The sequence below is a fragment of the Meriones unguiculatus genome, chromosome 19, assembly GCF_030254825.1.
Source record: "Meriones unguiculatus strain TT.TT164.6M chromosome 19, Bangor_MerUng_6.1, whole genome shotgun sequence".
NCBI classification, from domain to species: Eukaryota; Metazoa; Chordata; class Mammalia; order Rodentia; family Muridae; genus Meriones; species Meriones unguiculatus.
In genome coordinates, this window is record NC_083366.1 from 37500418 (window position 1) to 37520324 (window position 19907).

The following is a 19907-nucleotide window of genomic DNA, read 5'->3' on the forward strand; positions in this document are numbered from 1 at the left end:
GTCCCTACCTACCTTCCAGCTATCCTATTGCCTTTCTGTATGGCTCATCATAACCCAAAGTTATTAAAAATAATTTGTAAGCCTGGCTCCAAGTTGTCAAAGACCAGTCTTCATCGTATCACGCTGCTCATGTACACTGAGAGAGAATGTCAACACCAGATGTTCCTTGTGAACAAACAATACATTTTAGTACTTATTTTTATTTTCAAAAGAATGTCGTACTAATTAACATGATAATCGTTTGTATTCAACCATGGCAACTTTGACACATACTGTCAAGTTTCAGACAGTTTAAGCAGCAGGAGACCAGATCTTGGGTGAATTTTCTTTTTCATTTTTCTTCCTTGTTTCCATCCTGCCACTTTTCTGGGAAGGGAGAACATCTCTTGAGATCCTGCCTGCTTTCCCTTGCTGTTTTGCATAAATTCAAAGTCATGCTGGTTTTGAAGACTGAAGAAGTAGGCATGAAACCCCAAGGCCTCTTTTTTTTTCCCCCTCTTCTGCCAGTCCTGCATCTCAGGTGACTCATTTGATCCCCAGACATTTTTCTGTTCTTTTGCTCAAATTAAAAAGAAAAGGAAAAAAAAACGATTTTTCTTATAGGTAAGTGGAATCCTTGGTTAAATATAGAGCAAGATTTTAATTAATTACAGGAAACTTTGGAGTAGAAACCCTTAACAGCTGGAAAACTGATCAATCATGATTCCTGTGCAGAGGGCCTGCTGGGAATGTGGGTGTTTCCCTAGTGGGGCTTGTAGAAAATGTTAAGAAATACTGAAGAAAGACCACTGAAAATTTCCTCCTTACTTTTAGTAATGATGATGTTCAGGCAGTTCTAGCTACTTGCTATTACCCAAGGCTTCTTTAAGGTCTGTCCCCAGCTGGTACCAGGAGAGGCCTGAGGGTGAAATCAGTAACAAAGTACAGCACAGTGTTATTTTGGCACAGAGCAGTACTTAAAGCCTGAAATGAATATTTCCACCCTTGTGGAGTTTGGAAATTGTATCCCTAGATTCTAACTGAACCAGGTATGGAAACAAATAGCATTGTGGGGATTATGTTGCCCAATGAAAGAAATGGGAAGAATGTTAAAGAATGAAGGAAAACAAAAGGAGGCTATTCAGAGACTGTAAATAGTATCTCTGTCTTGATTCAGAGAAGGAAAATATGTGCCATTCACTCAAGTCCAACACACACACAGACACACACACACACACACACACACACACACACACACTGTGTTGTTCACTCATCACCCCTCCCTTACTAAGGGGCCAGTCATTACTGGGGACAGACAACAAAGTACTTTTCCAAGAATGGAGGGCAGAACACTTACAGTTTCCTTCCTACTTGGCAGCTTGAAGAAAACATGACACCATAAGCATATGAGTAAGACAGAGCACCGCCCTGCACAATAAAGCCAAGACCAAAGAGAGCAATTCTGAAGAACCCAGTCTTTATGAAAATTAACTCTTATTCCTTATGAAGTTGTATTTGTTGTTAAATATATATAAATCTGCAGAAGGAAAAAGAATGCTTACAAGCAACCACATTTGTTATTCTCGTGTATAACCATGTTATTTTAAATACATAGATGTATAAGATTTATAAAAGTAGAATTACAGGCATTTCTTTCACAATATGATTTTTGTACCCAGGTCACTAGTGCTATTCTTTCCTTTATTGTAATTTTCCATATTTCCTTTTTAGAAACTGGTCAAAATACAGTTGATTGGCAGATGATACTAAACTAATTCAAGGGATAGTCATAGTGTTCAATTGTACCTGTATTGTAAGAGAATTCCCAGATTTTCAGGATGTTTTGTTACCATTTGCTGTTACCTTTCTTGTACTCCTAATGGTGACTATTTAAATTCTTTGTAGAGGTTGGAGAGATGGCTTAGAGGATAAGAGCTTCATCTTGCATAGGACCCTGGTTCAGTTCCCCACATCAGGAAGCTCACAACTGTAGCTGCAGGGATTCAGATGCCCTCTGGCCTCTGGGCACCTGCACATGCGTGGTACACATGAACTCAAGCATGCATACATACATGCACATTGGCAAAAAAAAAAAATCTTTAAATTACTTTGTTAGAAGACTGTTGGCTCAGAGGATATAGGAATCTTAAACTGTTTGCCAGTAAGAACAATTCAGCAGCTTATTGGAATGTTCTGATACTTTACTGTTACTTTGAACACATATCTGCTTCTGGTCACTGCTGTGCTGGCATTCCATACACTTTTCTAGTGTTCCTAAGAATACTGAGGCATTCCAGGAGTTCTGTCTAAAGTGGGGAATTAGCAAGTGGTGACTGACTGTTTGGGCTGAGATCATTTCTCATAATTTTTTAAAGGGCAGTTTTCATAATCATTTAGTGATATGGAAAGCTCTTGCGTAATTATCTTTAATCAATGTCACGTATGTGCTCACCCCACCCTTTGTCATATACGTGATGCCATGGAGGAAACCTGACTGGTTCTGTGTGTAGAAGCTGCTGCTGTAGTGTCAGAGTGAACTTCTGGAACTCAAATACTTTTTCCTTCCCTGAACTGGAGCTGTTTTTGCTGATGAGTAGAGTGAGATGGGGGTTGAACTGTGCACGCTGATGGTGCTGCAGATTTGGAGTTGCTGGTGCCCACACCAAAAAGGGATGTGTAGACCTTATTCCTTTAATCAAGTATGTGTTCTTTGAGTGCTATATAGAACTCCCTACACAAAGCAGTGTGCATGTGTGTGTGTGCGTGTTCGTGTATATGTGCATTTGTGTATGTATTCATATGTGTGCGCATATGTGCATTTGTGTGTCTGCATGTGTGTATTTGTGTGTGTGTAAGGAGATGTGTGAGGAATGCTCGGATATCTGTGACAGTTTTGTCTATGAGAGACCTTTTCTGAAATTTTGTCCTTAGACAGAAGGTAATTTGTTGAAACAGTCACAGGTGGACAGTTTGAACCTGACAACTTGGTGTGTCTCATAAGCTCTGGCTGTTTGGGGGAGTACTAGGCAGGCCTAACAGAATTGCCTAACAGGTTTTGACTTTAACCTCTTGTGAGGCCGTGGGGTGACCACTGTGTTCAGCCCTGTCTGTGAAGGCTCCTATCATCTCAGCACCCTACCTGGGACTTCTGCAGCATGCCCTCAGTAGGGCCCCGCACAGTCCACTATGGAGTAGCCCTCCTGAGGCCCTGCAGTTAATTTGCATCACACAGCCCAAAGAGGCCAACCTTCCCTGACTTTGTCAGAGGTTGTGAGGCAGAAAATTCCGTAAACAGGATCAGCTCCTCTTCACCCTCCTTTGCTTTGTCCATCCAATTGGGAATGGAAATGAGAAGAGTCACACAACCTCTCAAAGAAAGAGGCTATCTCTGCCAGTGGGGAGAAGGATGAGACCTTGCAGTATCTTTTCATCTGTCTGTCTATGTATCCATTCATTTATCTATTCATCCATCATTCCTCCTTCTGGGGCAAGCCATTTCTTGGCCTTTTTGTGAGGCTTGTTCTATGCTTGTTCTATGCTTGTTCTCTCTGTCTGGCTCTTTCTCTCTTGTTTGCTCACTCACTTGCTCTCATTTGGTGTTTCAAGGACAGATAAGTGAATTTGAGATTCAGACTATAACTCCAAGTTAGTTCAATAATAGTGGGACACATGAAAAACCTGAAAACACTTGGGACTGAGACATTGTAGTATATTTATCTATCTGTCTATCTATCTATCTATCTATCTATCTATCTATCTATCTATTATCTATCATCAATCAGGTTATTTCTATCCATCTACCCATTTAATCTATCTATTCATCCATCCTTCTTTTTCTGTCTACCTACCTCCTTGTCTGTCTACCCATCTTTTTATAGTGTGTGTGTGTGTGTGTGTGTGTGTGTGAGAGAGAGAGAGAGAGAGAGAGAAAGAGAAAGACAGAGACAGAGACAGAGAAAGACTGGATATAAGAATAAGACATGGTGTTTTGTATGATGTATGCAAATGTTCTACGGGGATGTCCCACATGCTCTCTCCATTGCCTGCATTGGCTGGCTGTTTAATTGAAAATACAGAGAACAAATGGTGGCATGTTTATGCAAACTTGAGCTGTACCCTAAGCCCTTGTCTTTTCTTTGAGACTGGACGTGTAGTCCAGTTTGGAAATCCTCTTACCTCATCTCATTGGTTGCTGGGACTTCAGGTGTGTACTATCATGCTGGACTAGTTGTATCTTTTAATGTGAAGGATCTAACTTTAGGTAGCATTCCCTACCCAACTGTCCTGTCCTCTGACAATCTTCTGAAATCTGGAAGAGTTCCATAGTCATTCCTTTCTTGTATGGTGGCTATATTTTAATATGGTAGCTTATCAGTATCAACACAAAACACAACTCTTCCCTTTAAAGGAAACAATAAACTGTTTATTCTGGGTCCAAATATTAGTGACCATGGCCCAGGAACACAGATTTAGGTCACCGCATGTTCCAGCGTGGAAGCAGGTTCATAGTGTTTCATAGTACCAGAACAGGAAGGCATAAATTAAAATTCTTTTTACATACATTGGTGAAGGCATCAGATAGGCAGGTTACAGTAAAGCCGGAAAGCCTGTTAAAGGCCTCTGAGGCTTTCTCATGCCACTCTTAGTTTTGGCAGAGACTAGCAGTGTGCTAAGTTACTACATACGAAAAGGTTTCACCTGAGAGTCACAAGGAAGTTAGATCAGGCACAGAAGAGGGAAGAGGGTGGCTAATACTGCTGGTCATCAGCAAATTAGTCTTGCAACTGTTTGGGAGGACAGTGCAGCTTCTTTCCAGGAACCTCCCAGAGTATTAACCGATAGGACTGGCTCAGTATTGTTTGTTAAAGATACTCTTCATGACACTGTGACTCCCCTATAGATATAGACATGACCATGTCCATACATGATGAGGGAACCAGACAGGCTGTGATATTTTCAAAGAAAAGCCCCCCCCCCCCAAAAAAAAGCATAGATTTAGAGGGAGCAAAGGAATGTTGAGATGAATTGCAAATGGATACAAAAGTGTTTTTCCACAAGCAGGGAGGAAGCCAGTTAGATCACCACCAGACAGGACAATAGCATCAACAGCTATCTAGAGTTTGCAGAGTTGTAAAAAAAACAAACAAACAAACAAAAAAAACAGAAACAAAGAACCCTTCAAGTCAGCCTGGGAGAGCCTGATAATGCAGAAGGTTGTGTGATACACATTTGCACAGCGGTCCGTGGAAACCCGCGGTTTTCCTCTGGCTTCACCTACTGTTTTCTCAAGCCCTGGCCCATAGTCTCGGTCTTTATCATAAATGCCCGTGTGGTCTCTTAAGATTTTACCCTCTTCTTGCCACTCTTCTTGTCTCTTTGTCTTACTGACCATGTTACGTTTGGTCACATGATTAGGTCTAGGTGTCTTTATTGTGACATTTCTTCAAAATTTGTAATTGATTCTTAAATAATTGGTAGGAAAACACTCTGAAATCATACTCAGTTGAACATATCACCTCAGTTTCACCTCCAGCATTGACATTATTTTCCGAATTGCTTGTGTCTCGATGGTTCCCTTGTGAGTGCTTTGCAGTGCTATTATTTCTGAATTTCATGGCTACTTTCCTTCTGTAACACTGACTCTATGGTCTGGTGTTCATTTGTTTTAACTATTGATTTCTAATGAGATGCTTGGTTAGTTTCTTGTCATTTTTGTACAACTTTTCTAGATATGAGCTCAAAGATGTCATGTTGGTATTTCAGATTGGCCGTGGTTAGCTCTGTGAAACAATGGAGGTTCATAAACATTATAAATCAGGTTTATATGACCACCCCAGAGGTTTTGTTCTTAAACTTTATGGCCACATCACTCTTTGCAACCAAGTGGATCTTTTATTCCTGTTTGTTCATTGGGCTGTCCTCTGTCACTAGTATTACTTATTGGATGCTCCTCTTGTCCCATGGCTCTTCAGTCTTTGTGTCCTTCTGAAGGTCTCCCATTATTTTCAGAACATTTCTTTCTTTTTTGGCTCACCATGATGTTCTCTTTATCTAGATTTAAAAAAAAAAGAAAAAAGGAAAGAAAAGAAAAGAAAAGAAGAGAAAACTTAGCCCTGGCATAAGACATTTTCCAAAGAAGAGTTTTTCCCCTGTAGCTATATTAGGTTCTTATAAATGTCCCCACTAGATGTCTGCTCAGGGCACTCTTTCCTTACTTTCTTGATTCTGCCGATTGTCAATGGCTTTTTGATAAAAGAAGGAAGTAAATGATAAATATTGTTTTAAATAAAGGAAATGAAAAGGAAGAGGACGAACTCACATAGGCATTTTACTTTCCCAGCTTACTAATGGCTGGAGTTAGTTTTTATATGGCTATTTGGGTTTCTGGTGGAATTGTCAGCAGTGTAGGGACAGACACAGCTCCATACCGTCACCCTCAGAAGCCTGCGGTTCCCTTTATCTTTAGATGCATGGATCCCAGCCAAACCCAGGTACTTGGCTTTGATATTAGCAGTAATGGACCCAACATTTGGGACTTGGACTTGTTGGAACAATGAAGCAGAGTTGGGGACTTTGTTAAATATATGTTAATACAGCCTCAGCCTGGCAGTTGAGAGAGAACGAGAGGTTATCACAGATAAAATAGAACACACCCCAGAGAGTGGGATATGCTTTCCTAAGAGACAGTCATAGAGGATTAGACACACTCCAGAGTGGCTATAGGTTACTCAAGGGAGTCACAGAGTGTAGAAATAAGCAAGTGTAAGTACAGGCTTCTCTGGGGACAGTCACAGAATAAGACACAGCAATGTAAGTATGCGCTCCTCAAGGGAGAGTCAGGATTAATTATCTTAGCATTAGCTGTACATACTAAGAATCCATTTTCCTTTTTCCTCTCTTTTCATAAGTGAGATAAGTGAGCAGGCTTTGAAGACTCCTAGCGTGGAATTAGGAACCGAGGGGGTTAGTACAGGCCCTTCCCTGCAAATGGATTCCTGGTAAGATTCCTAGGAACCTGCAGCTTAGATCTAGGAGCAAACGCTTAAGCAGTTGTTAACTTGTGGGTTTCTTCTTCATGGCAGGAGACTTCAAACCAGTTTCCTAGGTGAGGGACCTATTCCCTTATCATGTACTCCCAACTTCTCCCGTTATTCTTTCTTACCTCAGGGTTACATTTAGAATATAAATGATAATATTTCCTGAAGAGTGAAATTATTCAGCAGCCACTTAAGTACCTAGCAGTGTGCACCTGAACTTCTGTTCCGTTCTCCTTGTGCAGAGCCCTGCTCTTCAAAAGACTGGAAAGGCAGTGAGCTAAGAGATGGGCTGGGCTAGTTCAAACTTGGTGCCTTTGTCAGTCAAGATGAAGAAAGAAAATCAGATGTAAGCGGTGCTCCTACAAGTAGCCTAAAAGCCAGATTTTTGTTGTTGTTGTATTTGTTTGTGAGTGTATGTATATGTAGGGTATGGGGTGTTGGGAAAAGAATATGTGGGAAATAGGATAATAACAAATTCAAGAGACTAGTAAAAAAAACGAAACATTTTTAATATACAATTCTGTAGAAAGTGACAACTGCACAGAGAAAAGGTGAAAATGTCTGGCATGCTGATCGGGACAAGACAGTGGTTTTTAATATCCTCCAATTATGAGAAATCCCTGTCTTCTCCCATAGGTCAAGATCTCCCTTCCCAAATGCCTATCTCGCTGGTTTAGGACACAAAGCTTTATCAAGTGAATAATCTGGGGCTTGGATCTTCTTACTTCTTCTAGTGGTAGGCTCAGTCACATAGCAGACAGACCTGGAACTTTCCAGGTCTCAGTGTTCTGACAGTAGCAGGCACCAGCCTCAGCTTCAGGGGCCTGGAGCCTCCTGCTTATTTGCAACTCTGATGAACTCCAAGCACATTGCACACTGAAAATGGGCCATCGGAGCCTGTTTCTTATGGATGTGATGAGCTGTAGGGAAGGAGAGGCATTAATCCAGTGGACAGTACACCAAAGGCAGACTTAAAGCTACTGGGATCTGGCTGGCTTGAGGAATGGAAGGTGCTTTGAGAAAAGTAGTCTTTTCAGTCTTCTTGAACCTAGGAGGTGTTGTTCCATGCCTCCCTAATTTCCTTTTCTAAGTTTAGTAATGCTAACACTTCAGAGTCTGAGGCAGGAGGATAGGATGATTGCAAGTGCAAAGCCAGCCTGGGTTCCATAAGAGAGTCTTGAAATGAGTAAGCATAAAATATTTTAAAATACATTAAGATGTTTAAATGTCCTCTATTCAGTCAGGTTTGTCTGTGGCAAGCTCCATCCCAAAGCCTCAGGCCTGGCTTCCTAACTGAACACCATGGTTCCTACACTTGCCCTCAAGAGAGGAGGAACTTGCAATCAGTGGGCATTTTACTGAAGAGGGAAAATAAGTTATTTTTAGTCTAGTCCTTTCCCCACAGTTTTACCCATTGCAAAGTCACCAGTTCTCACTCCACAGGGGGGTGGAGAGGGTGGCTCTTCCTCTATTGACCATGGCCATGTTGGTTTTCTGATTGTTATCATTGTGACTGTCAAATGATTACTCTTGCTGATTTTTTAAGTGGATAAGTGTCTCTACTGGCCTGTCCCTAATCATGAATTTTCCTTAAGGTATGTTCCTTGTGTAAAAATCATTGTTTTGAAGCTCATATGTTTGTTCTTAATTTTGCAGCCGATACCAGAAGTTGCAGAAGATTATGAAGCCCTGGTAAGGACACATCATCTATTGATGTGATTTCATACTTTATTTATTATGCACGATTAAATCCTGACCTCTTGTTTTGTAATTATGCATCTAGCTATTTTGAGTGGCTCCTCTTTTTTTTTTTTTTCATGTTCTTTTAAACAACTTTAATTCTTTTTTCTTTTGTGATTTACTTGTGGCAGAAAGGGCATTTTATGATTGTTAACACTAAATGATCAAAGCTGAGTTGCTGCTTTCCTCTGGCAATGATAGGCATAATTTTATGCATTACTTCAAACAAAATGTTCTCTTTTGTGGCCTATGTTATGTTCAGAGTTAGACTCTTTGACTTTCTTCAGTGTCTCAGAACGCAAAAGGTCCATTTTTAAAGACAAAACAAAACAGAATTTTTACATAGAATGAAAATTATTTATGTCTGGAAAAGTGTTTGTTCACCCATCTTCTGTGTATTGAGTCACCGCATTACAGTTGTGTCTGGAGCTGTTAGAAGTTACTTCTCAAAATACATTTTTTTCTTTAGAGAATATCATGCATGTATACAGTGAAATGTGATCATTTGCACCCCTAATGCCCCACCAGCTGTGTGCCCTGACACAGCCACTTCCCAATTGTTTTATGCTCGCTTGTACGTATGTTTGTTTCGATAACCACTAAGTCCAGAGAGTGCTTCCCCTGAATACGGAGAGGATCAGCCACTAAAACGTGAAAAACTATCCAGTGGTCACACCCAAACCCTTTTTTGAAAAAGGATGATTCTTCCCCAGCCGCCACTAACTGCTAGTAACTTCTCCATAAGGGGTGGGTCCTGGAGAGTGCCTCTCCCATCTATGTTGGAATTTTGCCTGGCTGGCTGCAGGTCTGGTCCAGGTAACCACAGATGCTGTGTGTTCATGAGTTTGATAGCCATGTCATATCTAGAAGATAGCATTTCACAGCACCTTTTCCATTTCTGGTCCTTTCATCCTCTTCTCTGTTTTCTCTCCTACAATGGAGTGGAGTGGAGTATAGGTGTGTTTGTAAGGATGTCCTTTTAAAGATTTATTTGTTTAATTATATGTGTATGTGTGTGTATGTATGACTGTATGCCACATGTGTGTTTGTGCCTGTTGCAGAAGCCAGAAGAGGGAGTTGGATGCCCTGGAGCCGGGGTTACAGGTGGATATAAGCCACCAAATTCGGATGTTGGGAACTGAATGTGGGTCTTCTGGAAGAACAGGAAGCATGTTAACTGCTAAGCCAGCTCTCTAGCCTCAGTATGTCTTTCTGAGGGATGAACACTTACTCTCTCATTTGTACCATTGACTGATGCACTCACTCTGCAAAATGATGCATCTCTGACCAATGTTGAGAGCCGCCATATCTGTGGGTATTAATAATAATAAGTATTTGGAAGGCAGTTTGACAACGTGACCTTTGAGCAAGATAACGCCAGCAACTTCTCTAAGAAGGTCTATGGCCCAGCCATGGGCTTTTGACCAGGATTATAGTTCCAGCATGAAATTCCCTCTGGTAGAGTAGCTGTCACACCCAACCAGAAAGCAGTTAGTTACTCCATAGTTGAACGCCACTCTTGGAGCAGTGGGTACATCTTGCCTGGTAGGTTGGCGTTCTGGCGTTCAGATTCCAGTGCTGAGTACGACTGTTGATGTCTTTTATCCCCTGGAAGTCCGCATGGTACCTTTGGTTCTATGAAAGCTAGCCAGCGGGGAGAGAGTTTCAGTTTGAAGCTGTTTTCTCTGTCGCCAAAGTTTGTAGTCTTTACTGTGTAGTTATGGCAGGTAACCAGAGGCAGCGGTGATAACATTGTAATGGCATTGCTTTGGAGACTTCTGGCGCCTCCTTGACGTTTTGCTTATAGAGAGATAGTTGCTGCCTTGCACTGTGATTCTCATTTAATAACCCATGTCTTCTGGGATTAGCACTCTCCAGCCATGTGTATGCTGATCTGATTGGAACTGCTTTCAGAATTGTATTTTGTAGTCAACTTACTAACCAGTCTCTTTCCGTAAGGCCTTTTCATAGACCCTTGGTTTTGGTTAACCACCCACAACCTCCTCCTCTCCTTTATCTCCTTGCTTAGTCCTCTAGTCCCACTGTTCCCCACATCTTCTCTCATATCACATGTATTCTGCTATTTTCTCCAAATGAACTATTCTATGGGAGCTGGTGAGATATCTCAGTAGTTAAGAGTGCTTACACATACTGCTCTTCCAGAGACCTGAATTTGCTTCTTAGAAGCTGGGCAAACTCACAACTGCCTGTAATTCTCGATCCAGAGGACCTACCACCTTCTTCCAACTCCTGTTGGCAGTGGCATTGACATGGTAGATTCTCAAACAGACATACTCAGGTACACGCGAATGAAAATAAATACAATTAAATAATAAATAAATGTAAAGTAGATCTACATACCTCTGCCTCTCAAGTGCTGGAATTAAAGGTGTGTGCAACTGCCTCCAGCTTAATGTCAGATTTCAAGCCTCCAGACAGAGTATTATTTGCCTAGTCCTGTAGTCCGAATTCAGGCCACTAATCTCTCCCCACTGGTTCTGCAAAGGAAAGAGTATTAGTGCAGGAACTCTTTTGAATGTGAAACTGTAGTAGTGTGAAATTAGGATAATCTGCTTCTAGCGTGAAGTGTCTGAATTTTATTTTCACAGACATTGTTGATACAGTGGGCACACTTAGGTAAGGCAGCAGAAACCATCTTTCATGATGTATCCTGAGCACGTCATCTCAATGTTAAAGCTCATTACTGTAATTACTCTTAAGCCCACTACACAAGGTCTGCACAATGAGCACCAGCTCTGTAATATAAAAATTATATGGTAGAGCTAGGATGAAAAATTGCCTTCAGCCTCCTACTATTTTTTAAGGCAGGGGAACTGGGATTCTTAAACCAATACATTTTTTTTAATTGCCAGCTCATAATAAAATTTGTTCTGTTGAACTGCTGAAAACTTGGTGGTGTTCCTTTGTCATTTATGGACACAGATCTCTCAATGAGGGCCCTGGTTCTGCTATGACAGGGTAATTTAATTAGACTAGCACAAATAGTGATGAGAAAGTTTAGCCTAAATGTTACAATCAGAACATCTAGAGATACCCTTTTGATGATACTTAATGGAAGAGCGCAGAAAGAATCAACATTGGGGGAACAAATGGGCTCCAGTGAGATTTGTGTGTTTGCTTCAGTTTGTTGCAGAACACCCGCTGGGCCTAGTATAAGAGGCAACAGCAAGCCTCAGTGGTAGCCTGTTGCTGATTTGGGGCTTACAGGCAGCTAGAATGTTAATGAGAAGCCATGGAGTCAGGGGAAGCTCAGATGGTGTGAGATGTCACACCTTATGGCTTGGTTAGGAATCCATCACATATGACTGCAGTGTGAATTCATGTGTGCAGAACCTCCAGAAAGCCTGGTTTAAAAAATTCCAGGTCTTGTCCGAAAGCTGAAAGGATTGTTCAAAGATATAAGCTGTAGTCACTGCAGAATGTACCTAAGCTAACCTACTTGAACAAAAGTCTGCATTATGAAGATTGATAATCTTATTCAGTGTTTAGTATATAATAATTTCTAAATAGAAAAAAAAAACATTAAGAATGACCCATGGTTAAGAGATGGAGAAAGGGCTGGAGAGATGGCTTAGCCGTTAAAGGCTAAGCTTATAACCAAAAAGTTATAAGAGATGGAGAAAAAAAAAATACTTAGTAGAAATTTGAACCCAAGATGTCCAAATATTGAAATTGACAGACATTCTTGAACTTTTGAAGGAATCTGTAGTAGTTGTAGCAAGAGTTATTATTGTTGGTGGTGGTGGGATAGATGCTTCTGTTTGATAGAGATAGGGGATAAAGAAGGGCAGCCGTGGTGTGACTATGAACAAAAATCAAATGAAAGACATTGGAAAATGTAGTAATGAAACATTACTTTTGTACACTAACAAAAGTTGGTAATAAAAATATGTTTAAAAAAGTAAAGTATTAATATAACAAATAAACTGTTGGAAAGTCTTAACAGAGAAATAGAAAACATGAAACACAAGCAGGTATCACTTGCTAAACTAAAAAAGCAGGTGCTGGAGAGATGACTCAGTGGTTAAGAGCACTGGCTGCTCTTCTGGAGGACCTGGCTTCAATTCTCAGCACCCATGTGGCAGCCTCTGACCGTCTGTGATTCCAGTTGCAGGGGTCTGATGCCCTCTTGTGGCTTCGTGATCACTGCATGCAACTGGTACACAGATCCATGTAGGTGAACACTTACGCTCACAAAATAAAAAAGTTTTTAAAACCCTCAAAAGACTTTATAGTGGTTTAAAAAATATGCAATAGTTAAAATGAAAAAATTCACCATAGAGAATTGAAGGTGGTAGAAAATGTATCCCAGTTTTGAAATATAAATTATCCAGGCTGAAAAAAACAGAAAACTGAATAGTAAATACTTGACCTATGAGGCAACAAAAGTGACTTAAAGTATATTCAATTGAAGTATCAAAAGGACTCTCAAAAGGAGGAAAAAAATGAGACAGAAAAATATTTCTAAGTCATTACAAAAAAAAAAATTAACAGAAAGATATAAATTCACAGAGTTAAGAAACTCATGAAACCAATGAAAGATGAATGCAAAGAAAATTATACCTGGAAAAATAATAACTCCCGAAATCCAAGTTTAAATTAAAAGCTTTAGGGCATCCAGGAAAAGAGAATGTATGACTTTGCAGTAATAAAAGTAAGAGTGAAGGCTGAGTTCTCACTAGAAAAATGAAGACCAGAAGGCAACATGTTAAGAAAAAAAAAATACACAACAATGAACACCAGAATTTTGTGTTTGATAGAACTCTCCCTGGAAATGAAGGTGAACTGAATAATCTTTTGGTTTCTAGAAGGAAGAGATTAACCAGAATGCATTATATGAAATTGTCAAATAACTAAAAAGACAGCTTATTGTCAGCATACATACATTATATGGTGTAAAAAGCCAAGTTCTTCCAACTGAAAAGACCCGACAGCAAACACAGAAAGTGTGAAGAACACTGGAAACTCTTAAGTTCATAACCATAGGAAGATAAAATACAATTTACTTTTTTTTTTGAAGACATGTAACTATATAAATTGAAGTTAAAATGCTGTTTTATTATAGGATTTATGACTTATGTGGATTTAAAATATACCCTAGTTGCAGCAGAACAGGGTGGGATATAAAAAGGATACCCTAACAGTTTAGAATGCTCTGAAAGTTTCCTATTTTATAATCTTGCCGGTAAGTAGATGTAGTGTGTTAATAGTTCACTTTGTAGTCCATAAAACTATAAAATATGTGTAGTCTAAAATCTAGTGGAAAAATTAAATTGAGCTACCAGACTATATTTGATTAATTCAAGCAAGATAAGGAAAGAAAAAACCAAGAACAAAGTGTATCTGGGACAGAAAGAGACCAATTGTAAGTTAATATTTTAATCTTAACAATACAGTAAATGTAAATGGACTATACAGTTTATTTAAAAGGCTAGAATTGTCAGAGCAAAGGAAGACCCCATAACTAGACTATTTATAAAATATAAGAGGGGAATATATAAATTTGAAAGTTAATATGGAAAAATATATCTTACACATGCTAATAATAATACATTGAGTAGTTTTATATATTAATATCAGGAAATAAAAGAATGAAGGGTAATATGTTGTTAAGAAACAATGGTGTAACTAATAATAAAAATAAGTCATCAGGAAAACAAAAAATATTAAATATGTATGAATCTAACATAAAATGCCAAATACACGAAGCATAAACCGACAGAAGTAAATAAATCCATTCTCCTAGTTGAGGATTTAAAGACCACTGTGTCCTAAAGGATAAGAAAGCTAGGTAGAACAGGCAGGACAAATACCTGTGATTAACATTACTGAATATCATTTATGGAGTGTTGTGCTTGACCACATGAGAGTATAGATCCCAGTGTATATGGAATGTTCATCCAGATGTGTCAGTTGCAGATGATAACGGATCTCAAGAATTTTGAACTGATTGGAGTTATGCAGATTGTTTTTCATCCCAAGGACAGTCACAAGAAATAGTTAACAAATAGCTGAAAATATGAAATGCTTGGAAATTAGGAATTAGAAAACATGCTTACTTACCTGAGAGTAGAACAAAAGCATGGTTGAAAGTGCAAAATAATTGTAAGTGATGGTACTAAAATTTGTTAGGGTAAAGGCCGTGTTTAAAGGGGAGTGTATACTGTTAAGTGCTTATTTTGAAAGGAAAAGATACGGAAGTCAGGAATAACAGAATTAGAGGACTAAATGGGGAGGGGAGATAAGGCAGGGTAGAGGAATGACCATGGGTAGGAGCAATTAACACGGAAGGCCTTTTGGAAAGCCACATGAAAACTTACCACTGTAGAAGCTCTCTAAAACGAATACATACATGAAAGAAACTTAGATGGAGTCATCTTATAGTGGGGGTGGGATAATGGGCTAACTAGACTTCTGATGCCACCAAATAAAACCTCCAGTGACAGGAATGGGTTATAACTTGTTGAGCTGTTGGTTAAAGGGGGCCCATAGACACTTCCAAACATCACAGGCTTATTGCCAAGGCTCTTGGTTGTTCTCTGTAACTTGATAGGCAAAGCACTGTTGCTGAAGACAACATTTTTTCATGCCATCAAATATGAGCCTCTGTGCAGTTAGAAGCTTCACCTCTACTGACTAGCATTCCTGGAGCTGGAAAGTTATTTTGTATGCTAGTAGAGGAGAAAAGCAATCATCCAGCTACAAGCCCTGAAACCTAAAACTGGTTTTAAATTATACTTTTCTTGTAGATGCTGTCACAGTATTTGTGAGTTCCTATGTGTATCAGTCCTGTTAGATACACTGGTGCAGTAGTTGGACAAATGGGTTCTATTTCATGGAATGGGCCATAATTTGTATTTTTATATTTGGTTTTGTTTTGTTTTTGAGAGACAGAAAAGAACATGAGGTTGGTAGGTATGGAGATGAGGAGGACCCATGTGTAGCTGAAGGATAAAGAACATGATCAAAATGTATTGTATGAAATAAATTTAAATGAAAAGAAAAAATTAGGTCTATAAATTTATACTGAGGGGAGCAGAAAGTTTCTGAACTTATTAAGTAAAGAAAAGAATAAAAGCAGTAATTACACTATGAAAGATACGAAGAATAAAGAAATTTTAGAAAAATAAATGATTTGCAGATCGTCAATACAGTAGAAGATCATCACAGAGGTGAACTTTAGAGAGTGTTTCACTGCAAAGCCTGCTGATTTTAAAAGCAAAAGGATGGCATACTTTGAATATTTCTCTGCTAGTAAATTTTAAATTTTAAATAAAATGCACAAAGTCCTTATAAAATAGAAATTATTGTGTGTACCTGTCATGGAAATGGAAGGCTTTGATCTTTTTTTTTTCCAGAACAACGTGCTGTTCATTCCCAAGGAGCTCAGTTCCAGGACAGCTTTCAGCTATAGCACATTCTAAATCTGTGCCAACATTAAGTCAAGGTTGTTATTTCCCAGCAGCCTCTGGTCACTGAGCCTGTGGAGCATATTAGGGCCTATTTCTTTGTGCCTGTTATGGGACCCTTCCATCAGCTGATGTTTGTTCTACAGTTTCTTACTCACCTGACCTAGAGTTTTCCATTAGTTAGGTCTCTATCTACTTCCTCTCTCAGACATCTAATCTACAGTATGTTCTGCAGACTTCCCATACCCAATCCTGTCTTCTGCTTTATCATTTTCTTTTACTGTGTCCAAGTGTCTGTGTGTGATGCCTACTTCCTTTGAAACAAAGTCTCTTACTGGCCTGAAACTCACCAATTAGGCTAGACTGGCTGCGCAGTGAGCCCCAGGGATTCTCATGTCCCTGCTTCTTTAGCTCTGGTGTTTCATGTACTATTCATCATATCCAGCATTTTACACACTACTGTGGCATCAAACTCAGATCCTTTCACTTGCAGGAGCAGCATTTTACTGAGTCACCCGAGGCCCACGCCTTACTCTTTGTCTTTCACAGGTGTTACCTAGTTTTCCAATAAACCTCTCAGTCTCCTAACTGGATCCCAGCCTCTCCTTAGCGAAATAAAACCTATACATTAAAAACTGACTCCTGATAAATGATACCTGTGGGTGTTCATGTTTTCTCAGGAGTTAAGATCATTATTAAAAATCTTTCTTTTTGTACTTCTTCTTGGCAGGGTTTTGTATGAGTTCTTACCCTTTGTAAAAAGAGAAAAATGTTAAAAGACCCAATATCAGAAAGACCTGGAACTATTGCTATGCATAGAAGACCCAATTATGTAGCAAACTCTAACAAATCTACAGAGAGCCTGGGAAGTGTAATAATGGCACCCATCAAGGTCTTGAGATATAATATTCTTGTATAACATATTATATACTTTCCTGTTTATAGCAAACAAAAAGAAATGACATTACATTTTCCCATTTATAAAAGTGTCAGCATGAAAAATTCTTATGAATAAATTCAACCCAAATGTGCAGTATCTGTTTACTGAAAAATAAAAATTGCTAAGAGAGATTAAAGACCTAACTCAATGGGAAGAGGCCATTTTATTGATTGAAGGACAATATTGAAAATACTAATTCTCTACAAATCTTAGTTTAATGCTATGTAAATCATGGAAGAAAAAAAAAAAAAAAAGGCCTGTGAGATGGATCATTGGGTAAGGGCACTTTCCTGAATTCAGTTCCTGGAATTTTCATGGTGGGAGGAGAGAACTGACTCCTGCAAGTTAAGCTCTCCTTTGACCTCCATATATGTGCTATGGCATGTACACACACGCAGACACGCAGACACGCACACACACAACAACAACTAAACCAAAAAAGTCACCCCCAAACTGCATACACAATAAATAAATAAATGTGAAGAGAGAGACAATTCTAAAATTTAGGTGGAAATAGGAAACAGTCAACAACAAAATCAGAAAATTCTGTAAGGTACCCGTAAGATCTACTGTAGGACTGGTTATCAGGACAGCATGATTTTGACATAAAGAAAGGAGGCAAATAGGGATGTAACCAATTTCAGTGTCCAGGAAAGAAGTCATGAGATGCTTACTAATTATAGGTCAGACTGATTTCTGGAGGATAAGTAGAGTGTCTACAACTTTCAGCGAAGGTAAATGTTACCCATATTTGATAGAGTTGGTGGAAAGGCTGGGTAGGGAAGCAGCTGTAGCCCTTAAGGATCTACTTGTTACTCTTTAGGAATAGCTTTAAAGATTGCCTTCCCGTTTATCGTTTCTCTGGTTCTGTATCGGGCACACCACCCCGTGGAAGCATCCGGAAGGCCTGTGCTTCTACAGAATTAGCAGCCCAAGTTTACACGCTTGTTTTTAGGTTGGCTGTGTTTTGCTGGAACGAAGGCTGCATCGACAAGTTGGCAAGAAACATTTACTTGAATCGTTCCAGGGCACATGGCGTGTCAGCTGTGAGAGTGGCTGTCGACCAGCAGTGCGTGCAGTTTGCAGACAGCGTAGCTCGCAGCAGCCGGCACTGCAGTTGTGAGCCTAACACTTTATTAATAATGATGAGAAAAAAAAAATAGGAAAAGAAATGTCCCGGAATGTGCCATGTGGTTTCTTCATATTTGCACTTCTTTCAGACCTTCGACCCTCCGCCCAGCATTGATTTCAAAAGTAGAACCCAGGCTTTTGCCTTTCCTCTGTGGAGTCTGAGTCACTCCCGCAAGAGTGGAAGCCAATATTGACATCTCAGTTCAATAAAAGCTGCTGCCTCCACCTCATGTGAAAGAGGTCTTTTGATTTAAAGTAGAATAAAAGTTTAGCGTGGTGTCTTTTGTTGCAGCTGAAGTTTTGAAGTTGAATTGTGAAAAAAGTTTTCACGGCAACACACTATGCCACTTAGCAGTGCACTCTGTGGAATATGGACACATATTATAATGTGCATTGTGTGTTATTGTACCATATAAAACACATATCACTACACTGTTAACATTTAATGCGTTAGGAGGAGGTCATGATTCTTTCCATCAACCTGTCAGTCATCTAGCTGCTGTTTTAGTGAATAGGCCAATTCTGACCTGAGAGCATCATCTTGATCGTCAAGTTATGAGACACAGCCTTTCTATTCCTTGTCGGTCATCATTGTTGATGATAACAGACAAGTAAAGAGCTTGCTATCTGCAAGCTGGGAATTTCTGCTCTTGCTCCTTAAAAGATATGCAGATTAAAGTCTTAGGCAGCTCAATTTGGAGACTCAGAAACCAGCACACTTCTCTCCATCTTATTCCCTTCTGCAGGCCCTTGAAACCTGTTGGGGGAATCTGTAGACAGATCTTTCGAACATTTTGAAAGAGAATGATTATCTCCCTCAGGCTGTTTGGATTGGGATTTCACTGAGTAGATAGCTGGGGAGCTGAGTCATTTTGCCTTTAGATTCCTTTAGAAGGAATATGTTATGATTTATCTGTTGTTTTTGAAGAACCTAATGGAGATAGATGTGGAGCCTAAGGCTGTGGGTGTTGCTTGGCTCAGGTAGCTGACTGAGAAGGAAGAGTTGAGCCAGCAGTGGATGCTTTCCTGGGCCACTGCCTGTTCTTTTGTTGATTCTCTTACCGATGTCACCAAGGCAGGCATTTTGGTGCTGAGTAGCGGCTGTGGTGACATCATTCTATGAGGGGTATGGCAGACTCTTCCATTGTCTCTAAACCTTTAGCACATCAGGTATAAGCAAATGTCAAAGATTGCTTTACTCTTTGTAAGCAAATAAACAAAACAGGCAGTACTATTCTCAGTATTATATATATTATATATAATCTATATTGTGAATAATATATATATATATATAATATTTTTAGAGCAATACAGAAATCCACCCAGCCTAGTTATAAATCTTATTAATTGAATGTGTTACCCGCTTCTTATTTCTGGAGGCATTTTCTCTTACAGGCATGATAATGGACTTTCTTGTAATTCATATTACATAAGGTTACTTCTACAGTTTTAGTTAAACTTCCTTGGCTCTTTTTAAAAAAAAAAAAAACTATTTTCTACTCTTTCTAGATTTTTGCTCTTTCCAGTAGTAATTTTGCCTGTTCTGTTCTGGAATTTCCTTTTGTGGCACAATCCTCTGATGCCACCTAGGGGGCACCTGCAAGATTTGGGATCCTTATGTTTTTCCTGCTCCTAAGAACAGACCACATT

The 19907-nt window shown here is 39.5% G+C and overlaps 1 protein-coding gene across 4 annotated transcripts in view; it reads left to right on the forward strand.

The window, feature by feature from the left end:
* Elmo1 (engulfment and cell motility 1) overlaps positions 1-19907 on the forward strand; it is a 521602-nt gene that overhangs the window by 159574 nt on the left and 342121 nt on the right. For all 4 annotated transcript variants that reach the window (XM_060372629.1, XM_060372632.1, XM_060372630.1 and 1 more), the window contains exon 7: positions 8673-8708. In XM_060372629.1, the coding sequence (XP_060228612.1) occupies positions 8673-8708 (36 nt within the window). The remainder of the gene's footprint in view (positions 1-8672; positions 8709-19907) is intronic.